The following is a 24028-nucleotide window of genomic DNA, read 5'->3' on the forward strand; positions in this document are numbered from 1 at the left end:
AAGCTTTCAGATCTGTGATGAGTCTAATCGAGCCACCGATTTATCCACTCACGGAAAGACGGGAGCTGTAGGTGTAACTCGTGGCTACGCGGGAACTCCTTGGGTCTGTCCAATGCTGCACCCACAGACAGCACAAAGCTTGGTTAATGTAACCCTGACAGTCCCCTGAGGAAGGCGCTGCGTGGTTTGAGGAGGGCTCTGCCTGGGAGGGTGGGATTGGCCCCTGGGGGTTTTCCCCACGTGCAGGTTTGGAAGAGATGCTCCCAGCAGAGCGCATCTCCAAGGGTTAACGGTCATTTCGGGGCATCTGTTGTCCTGGAAGGGTGTCTCCAACGAGAGCACGCTGAGTCCTTCCCGATCGGATACGTGTATTGTCGAGAAGCTGCTGAACAAGTACTGAAGATATTTAAACTTTTCCGTCCCGGGCAAGGATTTCCCGGAGTGGCAAAGGCACGTCAGGGAGACACCGGTGGTCCAGGTGTGTCAGAGCCCAGCACAGCCAGTGGTGGGCGTGGAAGCCGCTGGTCCTCTGGGTCTTGAGCCTTATTTTTGGAATTCAAGGACTCTGGTCTTGGGGAGGAATGTTCACAATGATTTCCAGTGGCTAGAAGTTTGATCCTTTAAAAGCATTGTTAGTGTCCTGTCCCCGGAGTGCCATTCTTACTTCAAAACATCTACCACATCTACCCCTTTCCCCCAGTCCCGGATCTCATTCCAAACTGAATTAGGTAATCAGTCGCAGAAGGAAAATGACTGCATTTATATGTGATAAATACATATCTGAGGGGGAAACTCTGAAACAGCAGCTGTTTCTTAAGAGCAGGAAATTTACATTCTCTTTATGTTTTTGCATATTTAGTAACTGGTAAAGGTCGGTACAAAGTGTCCTTCTACTTGTCGGAGGCCAATGCAAAGCTGTCAGGCATACACAAAGCAGCTTATGACCGAAGACGATAATCACGTTGTTTCGCCTTAAAAACAACAACAAAAAATGAGTTCTTTCTATTTTCCTTATTTTGGGGGCAGCAATGACCCGTATCAAGGTTTTCAATCCCAGTTGGTCAAATCGATGATTAGGGTGTCACATTTGCATCATGTCCCGGTACAAGAAAAGCACATGGTAACAATGTGGCTAAAATGTGAAAGTGATGCTTCTTTGAACAACTCTATCCGGACTGGTGATGGAACTGGCCCCTCCTGCCCGCGGGCTGTAATCTGAGGCAGGTTGGGATGTTGGCCGGGGAGTTGGGGGTTGGCTAGACGGTGCTGGTGGCCTGCAGAAGGGGCAGGAGCTTCTCGGGGGGTCAGAACCGGGTTGACCTTGGACTTACCTCTGGGGTGTCAGGCAAATTCTTCACTCTCCAGGTCTCACGATGCTGGTGGGAACACTCCGTTGTGTTGTGTCTGGGAAGCTAAGAGATTCAGGAGCTCAGGACACCAGGAGGTACTGCTAGTCACATCAAGATTTAGGGATATTCCATGTGTCTGGGCCCAACAAAAATCTTTGTTTGTTTGTTTGCTTGTTTACATTCAATTTTGGAAACTGCATAGCAGTATTTACTATAGCTGGCCCTAAAATTCCATTCTTAGTTTTAGACCTAATAGAAATGAGTGAGGATCAACAGGTATCTTTTTTTTTTTAATTTTTATTGGAGTATATTTGCTTTACAATGTTGTGTTAGTTTCTACTGCACAGCAAAGTGAATTAGCTATATGTATACATATATCCCCTCTTTTTTGGATTTCCTTCCCATAACAGATATCTTAACCTTGACTAATTCTTGTTTTCTTTCTTGCAGGTGAGACGGCATCTAACAGGTGAGTAGACAGGTCCCCATGGGTTAGATCTTAAAACCAGTGGAAAGTGTTCAATCTGGCTGTGCCTTTTCCCAGTTTTCTGGTGTTGCGCAGCTTACTAACTTTTCTGAGCAGCAGTTTCTCCATCAGTATCACTGATATGATATTTACTACATAAACGTGTTTGAGGATTTCAGGAGCTGAAGCATCCAGGCATCGTTGATGGGGTCTGACAGTGCAGACAGTGATTAGCCAATTAAATCTGCTTGCTTTGTAATTAGCTGCTAAATAAAGAGAGGAAATAGCAGGGTACTATTCCCAGACCACAATACGATGGATGTAATGTGTGGAAAGAGATGTAGAAAACATGAGTTTTAAGAAGATTAGTAAAATATTTATGCACCATGGCAAGTTAATTTTTAAAACTTTTTCTAGGGAGGCAAATCAAGGAATCATTTACCCTCTTCTTTTCACTCAAAACGTGGTTCCAGTAGAAGCGTCTAAGGCTCTACTTCTGTGTCTAAGGCTCTAGGGCCTTTCATGGGCTGGTGACAAGGGTTTCCATACAGCGGCCTGAAACTGATCACAGCAAAACCCATTATCAATTTTTATTTCCTACCAAGTATCAGAGGTACAGCACTGAGCACAATTTTGTTGCCTTCAGGTAGGAAATGGTAATTGTTTGAACTGATGGAATAAATTGTCTCTAATGGAAACCCGATCTTGGCATTCTTTGGTTTAGATCTTTCTTTGGTATTCTGGGGTCTGCATGTGGAAATTACAGTTCTTTACCTTGGATGTTTAATATGACTCCCTTTCCTACCTACCTGGGCTTTTTGCCTCACTTCTCACTAACTTTTGGCATTTTAATTACCTGCTCCGTGGATGACTGTCTCACCGTCATCTTCTGTAGGTGCTGTTCGCGCTGTGCAATGCCTTTCTCCCGACTTGCCAGCTCATCTGTAACCAGCCCTTTTCCCAGGAAGTCAGAGGCAGGTGGTACCCTGCACAGTGTTTCCGCGGGAGCCTGTGTACCCATCACTCATTTCCCCTCCCCCACCAGGCTGAACCCACATCGGGGTGGGCCTGGCACACATGCCTTCTGATAAAACATCTGTCGTGTGAACATAGGACTCTTACTGTTCTTAATTCCGTAGGACCAGTTCTCCTCTTCTGCCACGTTGAGTGACAGGGATGCAGACACTGCTCGCTGATGTGAAATCCCAGGCAGGGCGAGATGCGCATTCTCTGCAAGGAGGGGCGCTAAGAACCGCTGAGCAGACTTGCGACCTGTGACCCATTTACAGGATGGATCATAGGCACATCTTACACACATAAACTTGGTGATTAAAAGCAAGCTATATATACTGTGCATTAACCCCTGTGCACCAACCCCTGTGACTCAGAGGTCTACCCAGGTACCCTGGCTTTCCTCTGGGGACCCAGACTCCCCTTCAGTCAAGTTTGCTTTATCACAATGATGACATGAATTTTTTTCCTCTTTTTTAACCACACTGAGTATAAATGGCAACCAGGCCTAGAGATGTGTAAAACTGAGCAGAAACGGGAAAATTAAATTAAGCTGTTTGACATGAGATGGGAAAAACATGCAAGCCAAACAGGTGCTGTCAAGAATTGATTATTTTCCGGGGCTTCCCTGGTGGCGCAGGGGGTAAGACGCCTGATACAGGGGGCCCAGGTTCCATCCCTGGTCAGGGAACTAGATCCCACATGCAAGCCGCAACTAAGAGTTCGCATGCCGCAACTAAGGAGCTGGCGAGCCACAACTAAGGAGCCCGCCTTCCGCAACTAAGACCCGGCACAACCAAATAAATAAATAACTATTTTAAAACCACAATAGATTATTTTCCTTGAATCTGTGTTCAACTGGCTTACAGGAATGCACGGATACCCTCAGCCCCCAAAGTGATGTCAGCATCAGGAGGGTGGGGCCTCTCTTACTGCTCACTAGATGCAGGTGAACTTCCTGCTGGCGCAAGCAAAGGTTTCCTGATCTCAGAGGCATCTGCTGGTTTGCACGTGTGTTTACTGAACCCCGGGCTGGGGCAGCTACCAACTGGCAAAAGTCCTGTCCACTTGGGGTGAAAAAATAAGCCAAGCAGACTAGCAGACCCCAGAGCATCAGCGCGACTCACAGGCTCAGCTGTGCCCTCCCCACGCTGAGCTCCTTGGTGGGAGGGCACAGTGCTTCCCATGGGATGGCCACAAGCGTCTCTAGTAGCTCAAGAAAGACCACAGCAAAACTCTTATCAATTTTTATTTCCTACCATACACCAAATGTACAGCACTGAACACAGTTGGTTGCTTTGATGTAAGAAATATTAACTGTTTGAAGAAACAGTGTACAAACTACTTCAAATTAAACAAATGCGTACGTCATTGCCTTCTTGTTGTTTACAAAAGACCCAATTTACAGTATCGATCATTAACATAGTGGAAAGGAAAAAAAAATTCAGTGCACATTACAAAACAGATCAAGTACAAAGGAGGCAAATAAATACAAACATCTTTCACAGAAACGTCCTGTTCAAACTACGCAAACACAAATCGACGAACTTGAAGTCACAGTAAATTATAATAATAAATACATAGGTCGGTCAGAGGTTTCTTTTAAATTAAATAAAATATATAACAAACTTGTTAAAATATTTAGCAAATTAAACTTTTGTCTTTGTAATAAGTGAACTCATCTGTGTGCATCTATCAAGGACTGTACAGCAAAATGTTTGCAAGTACATAACTCTAATAGAAAATTTTGTTTGGTGTCCCATTTATAATAGACAGCACACATGGTAGCTCTTTTTTTTTTTAAAGTTGATTTTTAAATACCCACCGTTCCTACCTAAGAACAGACATCTCATTTTCACTAGACTAAGAGTCAGGGTTCAAATGAACCCCAAACCAAAGATAAGCCCCACTTAATAGAGAACAATGACCAGTGGCATGGGGTGAAATCACCGTGGACGGTGCTGTAGTTTGTGCAGTAACAGTAACAACAGTGGAAAACATCAAGCCTGTGAGCGCCATCGCATTCAGTCTACACACCCAGGAGGCTAAGAAAAATAAACACTTCATTACAGCACAGAAATCAAGCCCATTTACACAGAGGCACGTTGCACACCCGGGGTGTGTGCACAGCAAAAAGGCAGTTTAGCTGGTTGTCTATACCTTTTTCTTAAAAAAAATAAATATAAAAAAACTTTTGAAACAATGCTTAACTACTTTACAATCCCTGAAATAGACATTGCCTTTACTATAGCAACTCCTAAACTCTGATCTACCCAGAAATGCGAGATTGTGGGCTCAATTTCGTGTCTGTGAGTGTGTCTGTCTGTGGGTTGCGAGTGCGTGTGCTTTGTAGCACTTGTTGTTCTGCAGAAAGACTTCTGTCAAATTGAAAGCTGTCTGGCTGCCTAAGGAGGCTGAGACAATGTCGCCAGCGTTTCAAGCAACGACTCAGATCTGGGTACTATTTTTGCATGTGTGATTATATTTTCCATTTCTTCCCAGTCAACCCAGTAAGATAAATGCTATTTCAGGGGATATGGTATCTACACAGTTTTCCATTTGGATGCGTTTACATTTGCTAAGTACAAATCTACATCAATATCGTCCCTTGTATATTGTGACAACGTGTGGCAGGAAAGCCTGGCTGGTCACATCAAGCCTTACTTCTCATCTCAGGGTCAGAGCTGCCCACTGTCTGGTGTGACTTGAAAGACAAATGGACAAACCTGCATCACTAAAAAAGCTTGTTTCTTTAAACCATTTCAAATAAATAATTCATATGAATTGAAACCGTACAGCCAAGTCGAATACTTTGCTGATTGCTATGTTTAATTATTGCTAACAGATTTGGAACAGGCTGTTTTCCAGTCTACTGTGCTTCTGTGAGGGCGCACATCCCACGAGTGGGCGCCTTTTATCTTGCTGTCCCTCCTGCGCACCTTACCTAAGCCTGTCTATAAACACAAAGCCAGTGAAGGTGGGACGGGGGTTGGGGTAGAAGTGTGCAATAAAAGTCAAACCGGACCACAGTGCAGTCCGTAGACAAGGATTTCCTTCATTCTTATCTGTCTTCTCCTTTAAACCCAGCAAGGTATGTGATTTGAGAAGAGCATTTCTATTTAAATTCTATTGGAAAATAAATTAATAAACACACTTGTAAAAATATGGCAGACTTCAAAATGCAATTAAAAGATAAAAAAACTCTTTGATTAGAAATAAATAAAATATAAAAATGTCACGTTTATTTTACATATACTGTACAAAAAGAACCCAAAAGAGTGCAATGAAGAAATAAAAGGAAAGCATATGAAAATAAATAAGATCTAATATTTGACTGCATTGCTTTTCATCCAAAGAGTCTATCATAGTTTTTCTTTCCTTTTCACGTTAGCTGGGGGGGGGGAAAATTAGTGCAATGTTGCAATTGTAGATGCAGTACGGCGCCTGCCTGCCTTAGCGGCCGGGGGCCCTCCAGATCCGTACACGCGGCTGCCGGTGGAGAGTCCGCGGCCCGTGGCGCTGTGCTCCTACACGTGGATGCCCTTCACCGCCTGCTTGATGCTCTCCAGCAGAGCCTTGCATTCTGGGGAATAGTCCCGCTCCAGATTGCTGTACATGTCTGTGAGCGTGTTGACGTACGCTTCAAAATTCTGCTCACTGATGGGCCCCTGAAGGAGGACAAAACACATGGCATCAGTCACGTGACCCAGGCTGCTGGGAAAAGGGGAGCAAGTCCACGGGGGGTACCGTGACTCTGGCATCAGGGAGGGACGCGGGAAGGCAGGCGGCTGCGCGCTCTTCACTCGGTTAATGGGGTGAGCGCGACTGCCCGTGTTTTGGGGTCAGTTTGGAGCCACACCAGGTGGAGGTCTCGCTGCTGGGCTGGGCCCTTCCCAGCTGCACCCTCCTCCCGAGAGGGGCTCTCGGCCTCCCTCACGTGCAGGTGCTCAGCATGGAGACCTCGTCTGCAGAAGGCGGGTGTGGGCCAGGCAGGAGGAGGGCTTTGCTCGCCCAGAAGCTTCCTCTGACAGCCCTGGGCCGGGGTTTCAGGGCTGTGAGGCTGGACAAGGTGTCACCAGCTGTCTGGTGGGAATTGTCCTCTTTCATCGTCAGACTCCTTTGTCCATTTCCGCCTTGAGGGTCCGAGCTAGGCTTTCCCCCTCTCTCTGTCTTTCCAGGTGGAATACGGAATTCACATCATCAGACTCCTTTGTCCATTTCCGCCTTGAGGGTCAGAGCTAGGCTTTCCTCTCTCTGTCTTTCCAGGTGGAATACGGGATTCACAGAGTCCGGTCTGTTCACCCCCTGCTCTTTGCTTGTGCGTGGGCACCTCCTGTCCCTAACGCGGCGGCTCAAACAGAGCAGCCCCTCGCAGCGTGGAAACTGCACGAGTGGAAGGAACGAGTGGCTGGGGAACTGCCGCTCCACCACTTCTTGGGCCTGCATTTCCCAGCTTTTCGGAAACGTGCCTTACTTACTGCACAAGAGGCGTGGAAGAAGGGACTTGTACAAGGTCTCAGTGCAAAGGAATAAAGGGTATTCCTGTGATTGCTGCTGCTGAAGAGCTCGGCTTTCTCAACGTGGAGCTGATTTCACTGTGCCCAGCCGAGCACTGACTCCACCAGCTGCCTGACGCGGCTCTCCGTTCCCTTGTCATTTCTGCCTTTGCCGTGTCACGAGTTTCTAGCTGGACGAGGACCCGGATGGCAGAGTGATAAAGGCCACCTCGCTTGTGCAGGCTTTGGAACCTCCATCAAGTTACGTAAGGCTCAGAGTCTCCAATCCCTCCCCCATAAGACGGGAGACCAGTGCTCGAAATAAATTGTGAACTTTTAGTGGGACCTGCCCCCACATCACCGCGAGAGTGCCTTGTATGTAACTATACAAAGTACAACTTATCTTGCACGGTAACTGTGACTTTTATGGTGCCACTGAAGAAAAAACTATTACAGAATACAAGTCTGAAGTATGAGAGAAATGTTAAGAAATAATATAACAAAACAAGAAATAATATAACACTAATATTCAATAATTACCTTACTACCGGCCATAAAGTAATCATTTATTTTCCTTTGGGTTCTTTTTTATTACATTATTGATTTTTTAAAAAAAATATTGTTTTCTTTTCTTATTGTCAGGAGACATATTTGGAATTGGTGAAGATGAGGGTTCCATGCTGGGAAGTTGGACAAATTGAAAGATTTCTTGCTTTCAGGAAAACCAATCCTATTTCTTTATTCAATTGCTGCTTTTTCAAACTCTTCTGTATATAAAACTTGCAGCTTTAGAAACCTTGTTCTAAACATGCCCGTACTGAGGAAAGGGAAAGCATTCAACAACGCAGCCCTCTTCCAAACGTTTATTATATTTATGAAAATGTAAAGAAAATCAATCTTCTATGAATTTTAAATAGTCGCAATGCCTCAAGCGTATGGTTAGGTTTTGGAAATAGGATTCCTTGCTCACTCTTGTGCTTTTTATTCTATATGAGGAGTACTTATATATATGAAGAACATACTTAGGTAAAGACGCAGACGTAGAGAACGGACTTGAGGACACGGGAAGGGGGAAGGGTAAGCTAGGACGAAGTGAGAGAGTGGCGTGGACATACATACACTACCAAATATAAAACAGATAGCTAGTGGGAAGCAGCCGCACAGCACAGGGAGATCAGCTCGGTGCTTTGTGACCGCCTAGAAGGGTGGGATAGGGAGGGTGGGAGGGAGATGCAAGAGGGAGGAGATATGGGGACATATGTATACGTATAATTGATTCACTTTGTTATACAAAAGAAACTAACACACCATCGTAAAGCAATTATACTCCAATAAAGATGTTAAAAAAAAAGAAAGCAAGGATGGGTCTCAGACTGTGTGAGCCACGTTAGCAAGCTTCCCATGTGGAAACAAATTTTGAGAGCGGGAACTCTGGCCTCCAATTTTCATTTTACATCATAAACCTAGTTTCAGATAAACCCTCATCATCTGTGAATGGCTCCTGCGGTATCAGAAGCCCTTGGTCGTGACATAGGGTCAACGTAAATATCCATCACGTTCCCAGGGATGAAGTGTGGGTGGCCCGTCCCCTCGGAGCCGACTTTCCGCCCAGCCCTGGGTGACGGCTCGCCAGCAAGGGGAGCCCTGGGACGGAGCCGCGCGGCCTCAGACTCACCATCTGCGGGAGTTGGATGTCGGCGAGGCTGGAGATGAGGGCTTGACTCAGGCCCGCCAGGTCCTTCAGCAGACTCTCGTTGCTCTGTTCTATCAGTTTGTTTTCCTCCTCTATCGTCTTTAAGTTGCTCTCCATAGACGTGATCTGAAACGGAAAGAACTTGGGAACGTGGGAAGCGGGGTTTGGAAGGGCGGGGCTTTATGGGGGTCCGGCGCTGATCAGGCCTATGGCCACCTGTCCTCAGAAAGCGGCAGCCCTGCCCGCCCCCCGCCCCCCCACCTTCGCTCTGAGGGCCGGAATCACAGCCCCAAGTGCGGCTCTTCAGCCCAGATTCTCCCACGGCTGCAGAGCCACACCTCCACGTGGCTGTAAGGCGGACTTCAAGGGCAAACCTTCACTATTTCCCCAAACCCGCTCCCTGCACAGCCCCCTCCTTCCCAGCTGATGGCAACTTGCTCGCTGCCCAGGCCTGGGAGGCGTCCCTGACAGCGCTTTGTCTCGCACTTCGTGTCCACTGGGCTCCCCCGTCAGAGGGCCCAGGACGGAGATGGTGCCCACCTGCACTGCTGCTCCCCAGGTGCAGCCGCCGTGGTGACTGTGACCCCTTCTCAGGGGCGGCCCTGCACCCGGCTGGGCACCGCCCAATCTCTTGCTGACCTGTCTTCACCCCACCTACCCACGCGGGTCTCTTCAAATGTCAGGCAGATCGTAGGTCAAATATAATCGTGTTAACCCTTGGCTCTAAACCCCGTAATGGTTCTGCGTTCATTCAGAATAAAAACCAACGTCTTAAAAAGGGCCTGGGAAGCCCTGTGTGTCCCCAGGGCCTCACCTCCTACAACCCCCAGGTCACTGACCTGAGGCCACACTCACTCTGCTATTTCTCAAAACGCTGGGCCTTCTCAAGGGTTAGGGGCTTGGCACTGGCTGTCCTACTGTTGGAAACACTCCCCCCCCCCCTTCCTGTTTGGCTAACGGCCTCAGCTCCTCGAGTCTGGTCACGTTTCCTCCTTCCTGTGGCTGAGCCCCGCTCTCCTCTCTGTATCGAACCCTGGCTGCTTCTCCCCATGCCCTGCCCTCGTGCGATGTAGTTTATCGCTTCTGATTTTTTTTGTTATTGTTTACCTCCCCTTCTAGACTGTAAGCTCCATGAGGGCAAGGCCTTTGCTTTCTTCACTAATGTTCTCAAGACAAGTTCTCATGATTGGGAAAACCACGCATGACGCTCTCTTTGTAGCTTAGATTGCTCTTAATGGAAGATTATGACACTGGTCACGCAGAAAGCTGCTTTTCAGATGGACTAAAAGCTTCTGTTTTAGGCCCCTGTGAGTGAAGACTTCTGAGAGTCAGTAACCTCAGTGGCCCAAACCCCACGTTTCAGGAAAGGAGAAAAGGGAGAAAGACACTTCAACTTAACTTTGTCTCATTCTTTTCCTTCTGATTTATTGCAATAGAGTTATTATGAGTGTTTTTAAAAATCCTGGACTCGAGAGTTCCCTGGTGGTCCAGTGGTTAGGACTCAGTGCTCTCATTGCTGGGGCCCGAGTTCGATCTCTGGTCGGGGAGCTAAGATCCCGCAAGCCTTGGGGCATGGCCAAAAAACAGACAGACAAAAAAAGACAAAAAACAAATCCTGGACTGAACTTTTAATTTCCTCGTGGGTAAATTTAATCAGGGGCTGGGGCAGACCCAGGAGAATGCAGAATTGAGAAACTGCTTGAATTTTCAATAAAGAATGTCAGGAAAATCTGGGAAAAGATCCATTTCTATCAAAGACTGACTCATTCAGAGGTGTTCTAGAAAAATTAAATTTAAAAAGTTGCATTGCTTTACTTGAATTTCCAATAAAACTAAGGCCTCCTATATCTTCTCGTGATGGTTTTCCTAAAGCACCACATACTCCAGAGGCTCTGCAGTTATAGGAAGATCGTCTTACTTGCTGATAAAGCCTTTGGTGCACCCAGGCTCACCCAGGTGAGCAGTTTGGCTACAGCTGCCAAACCAGTGACCGTCCAGCGTGATCCATGTATTCAAGCCTTCACAAGGATTGTGTACAGGAGACACACTCTGTGTGTTCATTGCAAAAGATCCGTATGTTTTTCTTAAAATTTATTTTATTTTATTTATTTTTCGCTGCGTTGGGTCTTTGTTGCTGCGTGTGGGCTTTCTCTAGTTGCAGCGAGCGGGGGCTACTCTTTGTTGCGGTGCGCGGGCTTCTCTTGTTGTGGAGCACGGGCTCTAGGCACACGGGCTCAGTAGTTGTGGCATGTGGGCTCAGTAGTTGTGGCGCACAGGCTCAGTAGTTGTGGCACACAGGCTTAGTTGCTCCACGGCATGTGGGATCTTCCCGGACCAGGGCTCGAACCCGTGTCCCCTGCTTTGGCAGGAGGACTCTTAACCACTGCACCACCAGGGAAGTCCGATAAGTTTGTTTTTTATCATAGGGTTTAATAGTTCAATGTGTTCCCTCCATTTAGGATTATGATTACCTAAAGATAACTCATTGCTCTCCTGCCTTCTCCTTTCCTCCATCCCTTCCCCCACTGCTTTTCCCTTCCTTCTTCCTTTTTTTTTTTTACCTGCGTCTGGAGTTTCATCATATCTGCTTCAATTTTAAGGTTGGACTCATTGAGTTCCTTTATTTCTTCATCCAAATGCCTAATTTCTTCATCACTCTCTATACCTGTAAAAAGTCAGACTCTTTTAGTTCAAACAGAAAATAAGAGACTGAGACAAATCTGAGCCCTTTTACACTGAGTTTGTGGTTTGCTAAGTGAAAATGAGATTTTAATTTATAACGTTGAATTTTTACCCATATTCAAGATTCTTAAAAAGTGGGTTCAAAGAGTTGCAGGATTTTCTTCCTTAGTAAGAAATGCCCCAGCGTTTAATGTAGGTCTGCTGTGTTCCAGGTCTGCTGCTGGACCCTGTGGGGCAGGTGTCATCACCCTTCCTTCCCCCCACAAAGGCCAGAGCTTCACAGAGGTTAAAGGAGGCCACGGTGACCCCCGACGGGGTCGCATCACCTGCCCCGGGGCCAAAGGAAGGGGCAGAGCCTGCCTGAGCTCCAAAGCCCGGGCGTTCTCTCTTGTGCGATGCTGCCAGGACAGGAAGACCTGGATGGTGCTGACTAACAACCAAACGTATGGGGTCTTACGAGCCATTATTAGAGGCAGAGGGGGGTCCTGGCAGGTGGGCTCGAGCCCAGGGACACACAGCTCGGCTTCTCCCCGGACCAGAATCAGAAGCAAATGCCGCCCGGGGAGAGTGTGGCTTTGGAGTTTGAATGCTGCCTGGCTCCTGTTCCTGAACTTGCGTCCCTTACTTCACGTCCTTGTGCTTCAGTAAAACGTTGTGAGAATTAACGCAATAAAACATAAAGTGCTGAACATACAACGGGTTCTCAATGCACGGGAGTTATTTTCCCATCATTCTTTTAGAGAAGGAATATGGATACATTTTAAAGATTTTAAAAAGCCGGGAAGAGGAGCTCGTGATCAGGATGCCAGAAGCAGGATTTAAGGTCATTTCAACAGTCCAGAATGATGACTCTAGACCAAGAGATAACAATTCAGCGGGATAAACGCGAATGCCAGCATTTAGATTTAGTGAGACCGATGCGTGAGCGGAGCCAGCAACCTGTGCGAAACAGCTCTAGGCTCTGGTACCTTCCTGGGTCGCTGCTCTAGAGCACAGTTCGTCACCTACTGAAGGTGGACCTCACATGCTCCACAGCCCAGCAACGCCGTGCCTAGGCACACACCTGAGACAAACCTACAGACAAACCTACAGACAAACCTACCACGTGTAAGGTGCACGTGGTATGTTCTTCACGGAAGCACAACCTGGAAACAAGCCACCCTTTTTAAGAGTCACACATGGATTTAAAAGATGGAGTGATGCTTTCAGAGAAATAAAGTAACAACAGGTCACAGTCCCCGGCTTGGTTCTCCCCATGTGCTAAAGACGCCATCAGATAAAATCCCCAAAGTAAAGTAATTGTTTTGCCTTTGTTTCCCAGATGCGTCAGGATGGTCTTCGAAGGAAACAACACACGCCTGAGATAATGCTGGTGAGAACTCAAGAAAAGTACTCAAGAATCAGAGGGACACAGGGGGATCCAATATAGACCTCAGCTCAGCCACTGTGTACATTAACTGTGGTTGGGGGTTGACACTAGGAAGGCATGTAGAGAAATAGAGATAGAGATGCTAAATTAAACCATGTGGATTCTCCACAAAAATACCATTCTGAGGGTAGAGCAGAATGTAAGGATTCAAACATAGGTGCCCCAAACTTGAAATTTGATAGAGGGCTTATACCAGGAGCACACACACACACACACACACACACACACACACACACACACACAAACGTGCAGGCTCATACAAAAAACTATCATTTTCAGGACTGAAGCACAAAAGTTCAGCCAGTGCACCCTAATTCATCAAAAGTCTCATTGCTTGGTTTTCTCTGCTGGAGATCCTTCTTAAAAAGTAAGGTAAACCTAAGACACGGACACCACTAAATTAATTAAATCAGCTTGACTTTTAAAACAATTAGCATCTGCAACACCACATTTACACTTTTATTTTATCACAGCAATTAAAATTCCAACTGAAAAATCAGTAGAGTTGGGGTGGGTTCTGCACGACTCCAAAATCTTAGATATTTTTCTGAGAACTAGAAGACAGAATTTTCTCTGAACTCTGTTCTCCGAAGACCTGAGCATAAATGGGAGCAGAAAGGCATTTTGTCCAGTAGCAAAAGAACATTACATACCTGTTTGTCGTGCTGTGTTTATATTCCTTTTTATGTATTAAAAAAAAAATTGTCCTGCTCTAGACTGATCTTTCAACCTACAAGTTTCTGGAAAAATAACACACCAGTCAACACGCACATCTGAAGGCGGCTAATTCCGAATTTGACTCTCTTTTCTTGTGACCTAAGTCATCTTCTCATGATACCACTTGTGTTCACAAGCCTGAGTATTCCCAGGAAACTTTATTCTTCAAGCACCCTTTGTCACATGTCGCCATGCTCTGCTAACTGCCCTAATCACATCACCTGTGAATCTGACCCCCAAGGGTGACAGGTGCAGCATGTTCCCCTCTCTCATCATCCCTATGAAAAATCAAATATGGAAATTTTACCCCCATAACATAATACTGCCAAACATTTTAAATTGATAGCTGAAAAAGAAGGTTTGTACCTTCTTTTTTTTCTCAAAGATGGCTAAAGTATTCCTTATTTGTATCTTTTATTTAAGTTTTGGATTTCACTTAAATCTCCACACATTTTGAAATAGCTCACCGAGCTCCACTCTCTGTGCTGTATGTCACTAGAGGCCACTAGAGGTCACAACAAGGTCACTAGGCTGTTCTCTGAAAACATCACACAGTATACAAATATACCTATTTCAGCATTTTAACATTGTCATCAGGAACTCTAGCCCCCATGACCTAATACATTCCAGCAAACAAGCCCCCTTCCTCACCTACAGGTGACCAACGAGTTCACACCAGGACTCTGGCCTGTCCTTTGAAATAGCTCTTGGTCCCTACAATGAAAGTGATGGAACTCTGATATATCAGATCCATTTCCAAACCAACTAGTCACCCCCATGTCACTTGCAATGAAGAAAAAAAAAAAAAGTAAGGAAAACAAGCCAAGAGATTGTTCTTTAGAGAAAGTTATAGTTTAGTTCAAATTTGAGGAAAGCTTCCTTCTTGCCTAGTCAAATAGCACTTCCCGCACGGAGGATGGTTTAGACACAGGACCCGCCGGAGACCAGGGTCCAGACCTCGGGGGTGGCCGCCCCGCCCTGCCCTCTTACCTCCAGATGCTTTGACCTTGATGGTCATTAGTTCCTCAGAGACCTTGCCCTTCTTGATGGCTTGTGCGTTGAGAGGACATCCAGATAAGCTGTGAAAAGAGAAATTATACCGATATGTGAAACACATATTACTTCTTACAAAAATTGAAATTTTGTACTCACTACTTCCTCTTTAATTCTTTGCCTGCCTACTCATTACATTACAATCTGCAGTCTCTGTGCAGAAAGTTAACAATATCTATTAAAACAAAAGCAAAAGGCCCTCAAATAAAGTGTTTTGTGTTTTTTTCTCAAATCAAAATACAAATAGCTACTGTTGATAATTATCACTGAATTAATTTTGTTAAAATGTTACTACTTTGCATTCATGTAAGGGCCTTTTTTTAGTAGTGGTTATTTTATTCACTGTAAATGTAAAACTGTATGTATACATTTTGCATAAGATTTGTCCCAGATTAGTCAAAAATGCCATGAATAATAAATCTAGTTCTTCCTGTCTTTATACACACTGTCATTTGATCTTTACAGAATGACTCAAATTGATACAAGCCCAAAATAATATCCCTCCCCCCCGCTTCATGGCAAATCCAGTTTGGGTAGGGGAAAGTTTCGAATTTATTCTTTAACTTGTAAACATCATTTTTCATTAAAGAATCTCTACCTGAAAGGAACAGAAAAGGCAGGGCTGTAGGTGTATTTAAGCAGCCTCACTGCCCAGGCAGTGCGCTGTCCGGCAGGTTCTCTATACGCTTTTCCTGGAGATCCACACCCTTCACACCTGCGTCCTTCCTATAATGTCATCTGTTTTGTTTAAATTACACCAAAATGATAATGACAACATTGAACGATACTTGTTTCCTGTAGCACATGATGAGATGATTTCGTTGCTCTATGCAGCCATTAATTCTTTTGTCATTTGGTTATATTTTTGGAGATACCATTTTTAAATAGAATTAAAAATGATAATTAGCCATTGAAAATATTTTTTCCCAGAGAAATTTGTTTACAGTTCATGCATGAAACAATCATTTTCCATCCAAAGATTGGAACACTTGGCAGAGTGAAAGGAGAATATTTCTGAAACAAAGCCCTTAATAAATGTTTGCAGAATGAATATTTTTTTTAAGAATTTAAAATTGTTCTATATTAAGATTTTATGAAATAAAACAATAATAGATATGTAATACTACATATAAAAAGAAGGCTCTGTGGGTTGCCAAGATTTGATAAATTATGAAATATTTTACACAGGAAAAGAAAATAATGGAAAAGCACAAACTGAACTTTGAACCTGACTTTTCTATTTTGGAAGCTGCTCACTAAAAAGAGTGGCCTTTATAAGCTACATTATCTTTTTTTTTTCCTGGAAAGTTTCTACAAGTCTGTCTTGTCTTCTGTCACATATTGTGTTCTGACAAATGGTTACAAACAGGAGTAATGGTTGGCTGGTAAACTGGATTTTAAAAGTCACCTGTGGGAGGTTTGTAACAAGATGGATGTTAATACCTCCCAAGAACTTCTGTCTCTCCCGTCAAGGGTCTGCACTGTTTAGACAACACAGGGTGAGCGTCCAGGGGGGACAGCCGTGTGGAATGCTGGTGAAACTCCACAACCACGTCCGTTAGAACCGAGTACAGTTAAGTGATGGGAGGGAGGCTTTGGTCTAAAAAATGCCACTGGATGTTTCGTACCTCCCAATGTGGTTATATCTTCCAGGATATAAAACAAACCCTAAATTTAAGAAAACTGGGGCAAGAAAATGTTTTTAATGTCCCTTTTCCTTTTGAGGATGCCACATCCTCCACAAGGCTCAGTCTTGCCGCTCAGGAAAACAGGGAGGTTGGCTGGGCGTCGCCTTTGGGGTTCAGGCTCCGTATCCTAAGGCAGGAGAAACATGCTTTATACGGCCTGGACCAAATTCACAATTCTATGAAGGAAGGGAAAGGCAATTTTTTTTTAAAAGATTTTTTAAAAATTGTTTTTTAAAATTTATTTACTTTTAAAATTTATTCATTTATATATATATATTTTGGCTGCATTGGGTCTTTGTTGCTGCACGCAGGCTTTCTCTAGTTGCAGCGAGTGGGGGCTACTCTTCGTTGCGGTGCGCAGGCTTCTCATTATGGTGGCTTCTCTTGTTGCGGAGCACGAGCTCTAGGCACGGGGGCTTCAGTAACTGTGGCTCACGGGCTCAGTAGTTGTGGCTCGCAGGCTCTAGAGTGCAGGCTCAGTAGTTGTGGCGCACGGGCTTTGTTGCTCCACGGCATGTGGGATCTTCCCGGACCAGGGCTGGAACCCGTGTCCCCTGCATTGGCAGGTGGAGTCTTAACCACTGCGCCACCAGGGAATCCACAGGGGAAGGCAATTTAAAACTATATCTTCATCTGCCCTGTTACAGTAAAACGGCAGGTGACAAATCTGTGTGGTGGACATCATTGTTTATAATATGTTAGTAAACCTCAATAAAATTACAGTTATGGTGTGGCACTAAACGAGTTCTATTAGTCACAGGACTTCTGGTTTTAAAGCTGCAGACATCCATAATGATGTGTATTTAACATAATACCATTTGTCTTCTCAGTTGCTATTCTTTCAAAGTGGAAGTCTGTAACATGAAGTCTTAAAGAAAGGTTTTAAAGTAATCAGTATGTAAACAAAATGCTGATGTAATGCACAGGTAATTGTTCTCAGCCATCCTCTAAGGTAAGTTTTGTAATTATTCCCATTTTGCTGAACCTTAAATGGGAAAAGTTACAGAACTTGCTTTAGAGGACGGCTGAGGAAAGTCTGCACGAGTGCCTCGTGGTCGGGAGGGTCCAGGAAACACCAGGGATGGGCTGGTACCCAGCTCGGGAGAGGGGCTCTGGGGCCCCGATGCTGTGAGCTGTGCAGGAGGGGGGCAATCCCTGAACTTCCCCGTGCTCTGATTCTTCTGTCAACTGAGGGTCACCGCAGTCCCTGTAGCTTACAGGGTTTGTAAGGGTTTAAAGGGATAAGGCACGTGAGGAACTTAGAACAGGCTGTCTGCTGGGACAGAGCAGCCTGGAATAGCAGTTGGCCCTTGGCAGTGACGGGAAAGAGAACAGAACAAGTCAGGACGTCAGGGTCGAGAACAGGACAGATAAAGGTGTATCGTAGGTCAGTACGTGTGATTCCAGCGTGTCATTCCTACTTTAATGAATTATTGCATAGCTACACATATATTCATATAATTGTACAAAAGGGAAAGGAAGTAGTCTGTGCTGAACACCTCCTATGTACCAGGCAATAAGCTAGGTATTTTATTATCTTATTTGTTCAAATCCTACACATAGTAAAGAAAAGCATTCCACCCCGAAGAGAAAACCCCAGGTTACATTTGGGCTCTTAAATCCTTTGAGTAGCAAGAGTGAAAAACAGTGAAATCTGAATTATTCATTTGTCTAAATTCTTAACTGTTTTTCTTCTCCTAGAACATAGTATCTCTGCATTAATACTGCAGCCCATATTTTTGAACTCATAATTTCCTTTTCTTATTATGAAATAAATAGTATGTACACAGATACATACAACGTGTACTTGCAGTTGAAAGAATACCCTTGAGGGGCATACCTTGAATTTACCTTCAAACACAGAACGCGCTTTGAAGGTTCACCTGCCCCGTAGCAACAGCTGTCCCCTGTCCCGCAGAGACAGCCAGTAACTCCAACTGCAGATGAAAGATCACCTAGCTTTTTAAAACGTGATTTTGCTACACGTTTTTTCACTCTGTGGGACAGAATCCCACCACACGCATCCCTCAGCACTCTGTCCCACTCAACACCTGCTCCAAGCCCGCCCGCCGTGCCTTTGCATCCACACGGAGCCGAGGCCTTGCAGGCGGAGCCACTCCCCTGCCCTGCGCTGCAGGGGCCAAGGTGGCGGGCAGGCGGTCCCCAGCCTGGCGCCGGGAAGCCGACCTCCTGGCACACGTCCGTCTCCATCTCCGGGTGCAGGAGAGCCTCTGGGACTGAGCCTGGACGCCTGGCGGCTGGACAGCAGGGCACCCTCACCAGCTCCCTTACATCTGAGGCATCAGCTTCCTGACATGGTTCTACCAATTCCTCTTCCACTTACAGCTCTGAGGGTCCCTGCAGCTCTACATCCTCACCAGGCCTGGTGTCATCATGTAAAACCACTCCAGGATTTTTCAAGAGAAATCTGTGTTCTAACTGAGGGATGCACTCGCCACAATCCAGCATTAATATTTCATTATCGATGTCAACATGGATATGACAGGGTCCATGGTGAGAAAGCACAGCTGCTGTGCAGCTACGAGGCTCACTTGACGTGTGACTGTCCTTCCTGGACGGGAAACGATGGTACAGACCCAGAAGAAAATAACGTGCACTGTTGTGAACGTGATCAGGCATCTGAGAACCATCAAAAACTAAACCACCTGAAGAGATCAGGTTTCCTCCATAAGCAGGTGTAGCTCTTGGAAAACTTCATCTCCTGACACCGTCGGTGTGCACCTCGAAAACGGAACCAGCTTTGCTCTGCCGGCATCCTGCCCATAAGCGGAGCTTCAGGACTCGCGAAGCTTTGTGAGATCCTAAATCTGTATCGTGCGCCATGGCCCCACGACCAGAGATGTGTGCAGTGAACCTTCCAGCCCCGCTCCTTAGTTTGTAGTTTGGCCGTGCCGCTTGGCCCGCGGGATCTTAGTTCCCTGACCAGGGATCGAAACTGCACCCTTGGCAGTGAAAGCGTGGAGTCTTAAGCACTGGACCGCCAGGGAATTCCGCTAGCTCCTCTCCTTGATGGAGAATATGGACAAAAGCCTGGTTTAAGATCAGTGCTCCTGACAAAGAGCCTGGTTGACATACGTGCCGCTCGATGATGAAGGAGCTGAGTCCTTGTGAAGCTAGAAAGAGTTTTCTAAATCTCTCGTGTCCTCCGTGTACTTAGTAATCGCTGTGTCCTTTTCTTTCTGGCCGCTGGGGATGACTCACAGCTTCCCAGCTGCAACGTAACTACCATTTGGCCTGAAATGGAGCCAGTTGGCGAGCAGAAGGGCATGACGTAAACACGTAAAGTGAACGTTCACGATCACACGACAGAAGTGAGGAGCTATCACCACTTAGAACTGAAGTGAACCACTGACAGAACCATTAAAAAAAGCAGCACAGGGCTCCCCTGGTGGCGCAGTGGTTGAGAGTCCGCCTGCCGATGCAGGGGACACGGGTTCGTGCCCCGGTCCGGGAAGATCCCACGTGCCGTGGAGCGGCTGGGCCCGTGAGCCATGGCCGCTGAGCCTGCATGTCCGGAGCCTGTGCTCTGCAACGGGAGAGGCCACAACAGGGAGAGGCCCGCATACCGCAAAAAAAAAAAAAAAAAAAAAAAAAAAAAAGCAGCACAAGCAATATTTTAGAATAAAAAAACCACAAGCACGGTTTCACAAGTGGTGGAAAATCGTGCAGTGAATTTCAGAAATAGAGAAAATAACAGTTTCCATCCTTCAAACTGGTCGAATATCTAACTGGCAAGACTCATTACTTGGACATCTAAGATGCTATGATTAATGACCTTGAGGGGGTCGCTCCCTCCCCCGGACAATCCAGGTGACAAACAATCACAGCAACCACACATTAAGAAGCAAAGCGGGGCTTCCCTGGTGGCGCAGTGGTTGGGAGTCCGCCTGCCGATGCAGGGGACGCGGGTTCGTGCCCCGGTCCAGGAAGATCCCACATGCTGCGGAGCGGCTGGGCCCGTGAGCCGTGGCCGCTGAGCCTGCGCATCGGGAGCCTGTGCTCTGCAACGGGAGAGGCCACGGCAGTGAGAGGCCTGCGTACCGCAAAAAAAAAAAAAAAAAAGAAGCAAAGCTTACCTCCTGTGGGTGACAAACACGTTGTTCACGTGGCCCAGCCCATTGCAGCCGGGCAGCGGGCAGTGGGGAAGTTCCTGTTTGTTCAGCTTCCAGGAGAGGGGGGCCCCATTGAGAGGGTTCTCCTTCTGTCTCTTGGCGGCCAGGGGACAGCCAGAAGCCGTGCGGTGGGATGTGTATTTACCTGATATGTGACCTTGGCCGTCACACCCGATCACAGGGCATCTGGAGAGACACAGACAGTCCTTAGCAGCTGGGAGAGACGAGATAAGCCAGGTGACTTACTGAGGCGAGGCACTGAGGCGAGCGATCGAGGAAGTGGTGGTGAGAGCAGACCACACAGGGGGCAAGTGGGGAAACGACAGCGTCTACCAGATGTCTTCCAACCAGGGAGACAGCAGTGCTGGCAGCAGGGATGGCCCTCAGGCTCCCAGCTAAGCAACCGTCATGCATTATCTCACGTGAGCCTCACTGCTCACCTGGTGGGCAGAGACGCTGTTACCCCACTTTAGAGGGGTGGAGAATGACTTCTAGAGCTCAGGGGACTTGCCACCCGTTTAGAAGGAGTGGAGTCAAGTGTGTGGCCACACTTCTCAGCTCCAGAAACAGCCAGGGAAGCCCTTGGTTACGGGTTACGTTGCCTCCAAACAAAGACCAAGGGTCTAACGTGTCAACTGGCTCTCCCTCATCACAGAGTCCCTGGCTCAGAGAACGGGAGTTCTGATTTCCAAATGTCTAAATATTGCACGTTGTCGAGCAAGCCTCTGTACATTTCTGCACCTGTATCTGCATCTGTCACCCAAGACCTGAAGCATGTTTCTCAGAGGAGGGAGTTCGCTTTAGATAAAATTGCGCTTAAGTTTCAGGGGAGGCCGCAGCCATGTGTGTCACACTAGGGCATGTCCACGAGGCTGCTTTCCTTTAAAACCGCTGGGCAAGGACCAAGTCCTGCTTTCCTTTGCACCATCGGAGACCCGTGTGAGCACCACTGGGGAGGGTGAGGTGCTCTGCAGCCTCCGAGCTCCCATGCTGCTCCCAGGGCCTCGTGATGAACAAGACACGCAGTTGCCTCCCAACCGAAGTCCCCCCGTTTGTCCCACAAGTGGCCTCTGCCCTGATGCCGCCGCCTCAGTTGTCACACTTACTTGAGTTCAGGGTCTTCTTTTTCTTCCTTCGTAGGGGTCACCTTGACACCACCTTTCCTGGCACGAGGGCAGCCGGACAGGCTGAAATACGGACCCAACAAAGAACAAAACAGAAGCATGTGATCTCACGGGCGCGGCTGCCACCGCTCTGATTTCCATCTCGGGCATGGGGTCAGTCTTACCTTCGGTGGGAGGCATAGTTTCCGGTCACGTGCCCCGAACCGTCACAGCCTGGAGTGGGACACCTGGAAGACACGAGAGCGGAGCTGGGGCCGCGTAGGAGTGGTAGGGGGTCACAACAAATCACACAGAGACAAGCAGTCAAACAGAATGAGCTGATTTGTGGGACTCTTTGCTTGTACAGAACTGGTTTTTGGCTAAGAATCCTTTTTTAAAAAAATAAATTTATTTTTAATTTATTTATTTTCGACTGTGTTGGATCTTCGTTGCTGCACGTGGGCTTTCTCTAGTTGTGGCGAGCGGGGTCTACTCTTTGTTGCGGTGCGCGGGCTTCTCATTGCAGTGGCTTCTCTTGTTGCGGAGCACGGGCTCTAGGTGCATGGGCTTCAGTAGCTGCGGCACGTGGGCTCAGTAGTTGTGGCTCGCGGGCTCTAGTGGGCAGGCTCAGTAGTTGTGGCACACAGGCTTAGTTGCTCCGCGGCATGTGGGATCTTCCCGGACCAGGGCTCGAACCCGTGTCCCCTGCATTGGCAGGCGGATTCTTAACCACTGCGCCACCACAGAAGCCCTAAGAATCCATTTTTAAAGGAAATATTAAGATGTGTTAACTACTGTCCAATGCTTGGAAGACACCGTATTCATTGTTACCCTCCATTCTTTTTTTCTTTCTTTTTAAGCCTTATATTTTTAATTGAAGTGTAGTTGATTTCCAGTGTTGTGTTAGTTTCAGGTGTATAGCAGAGTGATTCAGTTATATATATATGTATATACATATATATATATATATACACACATAAAATTTTTCCGATTCTTTTCCCTTATGGGTTATTACAAGTCTCGAGTATAGTTCCCTGTGCTACACAATAGGTCCCTGTTGTTAAATCTTATTTTGGAAGGAATCTGAAATTCAACCCACAACTTACTGCTGGGCTTCTGTCTACATCATGCAAAGTTCTTATCTTTTGCTTAAGAAAAAAGAGTTTCCAAATTGTTTCTGTGTGTAATTTATTTCCTTTGATTTGCTCCAACACCATGATAATCCCTTACATTCAGATGGACAGCAGTGGTGGATGGGACAACCGACACCTGGTGGATTAATGCACCTGCCAAAGAACCTAGGACATTTGCACCTGATCTGTTCTGCCTCAGGGTCCACCTGAAGAAGTCTTGTGGAAACTCTACCAATAACTCTGGCTAACAGTCAACCGTTAAATTCAGAGTCAGGGGAGTGAAGGTGGAAGGAGATTCCAATTTTACCTAGAATGCTAATTAGGAACAGGGTTTAAAATACACTTGAATGCAAAAATATACAGAGATTCTCACTCTTTTGTTGCCTTAAAAAATGCCAGATACTAACACAAATGTAGAGGTGGGCTTCCCTGGTGGCACAGTGGTTAGGAGTCTGCCTGCCAATGCAGGGGACACGGGTTCGATCCCTGGTCTGGGAAAATCCCACATGCCGTGGGGCAACTAAGCCCGTGTGCCACAACTACTGAGCCTGCGCTCTAGAGCCCGTGAGCCACAACTACTGAGGCGGCGAGCCACAACTACTGAGGCGGCGAGCCACAACTACTGAGTCTGCACTCTAGAGCCCATAAGCCACAACTACTAAGCCCGCACGCCACAACTACTGAAGGCTGCGCGCCTAGAGCCCGTGCTCTGCAATGAGAGGCCACCGCAATGAGAAGCCCACGCACCGCAACGAAGAGTAGCCCCCCGCTCGACGCAACTAGAGAAAGCTCACACGCAGCAACAAAGACCTAACACAGCCAAAAGTAAAAAAGTATAAATAAAACAAATAAATAAATTTATTAAAAAATAAAACGCAGAGGCTGTCGTAAAATGTTTGCTTTCCCGAAAGTTCTTGTAGACAAGGTCATTGTTATTATTTCACTTGTATGCCCACCTGGGTTCAGATTTCTACTCAAACAAGAGTTTGAGAAAGATAATAATCCAAAGAAGAATGTGAACATTATTGCTTTTCTTAAACTCTAACCCACTGAACTTTCACAGAAATTCTTCTAT

The 24028-nt window shown here is 46.4% G+C and overlaps 1 protein-coding gene across 1 annotated transcript in view; it reads right to left on the reverse strand.

The window, feature by feature from the left end:
• Window positions 1-6353: 6353 nt before the first annotated feature.
• The window catches only part of ST18 (ST18 C2H2C-type zinc finger transcription factor), a 64611-nt gene continuing 46936 nt past the window's right edge, over window positions 6354-24028 (reverse strand). Inside the window, exons 13-19 of the mRNA XM_060128570.1 lie at window positions 22006-22068; window positions 21824-21904; window positions 20682-20903; window positions 14834-14922; window positions 11577-11680; window positions 8998-9141; window positions 6354-6494 (exon numbers count right to left, since the gene is read on the reverse strand). Coding sequence (XP_059984553.1) covers window positions 6354-6494; window positions 8998-9141; window positions 11577-11680; window positions 14834-14922; window positions 20682-20903; window positions 21824-21904; window positions 22006-22068 — 844 coding nt within the window. The remainder of the gene's footprint in view (window positions 6495-8997; window positions 9142-11576; window positions 11681-14833; window positions 14923-20681; window positions 20904-21823; window positions 21905-22005; window positions 22069-24028) is intronic.

The sequence above is a fragment of the Lagenorhynchus albirostris genome, chromosome 17 (genome assembly GCF_949774975.1).
Source record: "Lagenorhynchus albirostris chromosome 17, mLagAlb1.1, whole genome shotgun sequence".
NCBI classification, from domain to species: Eukaryota; Metazoa; Chordata; class Mammalia; order Artiodactyla; family Delphinidae; genus Lagenorhynchus; species Lagenorhynchus albirostris.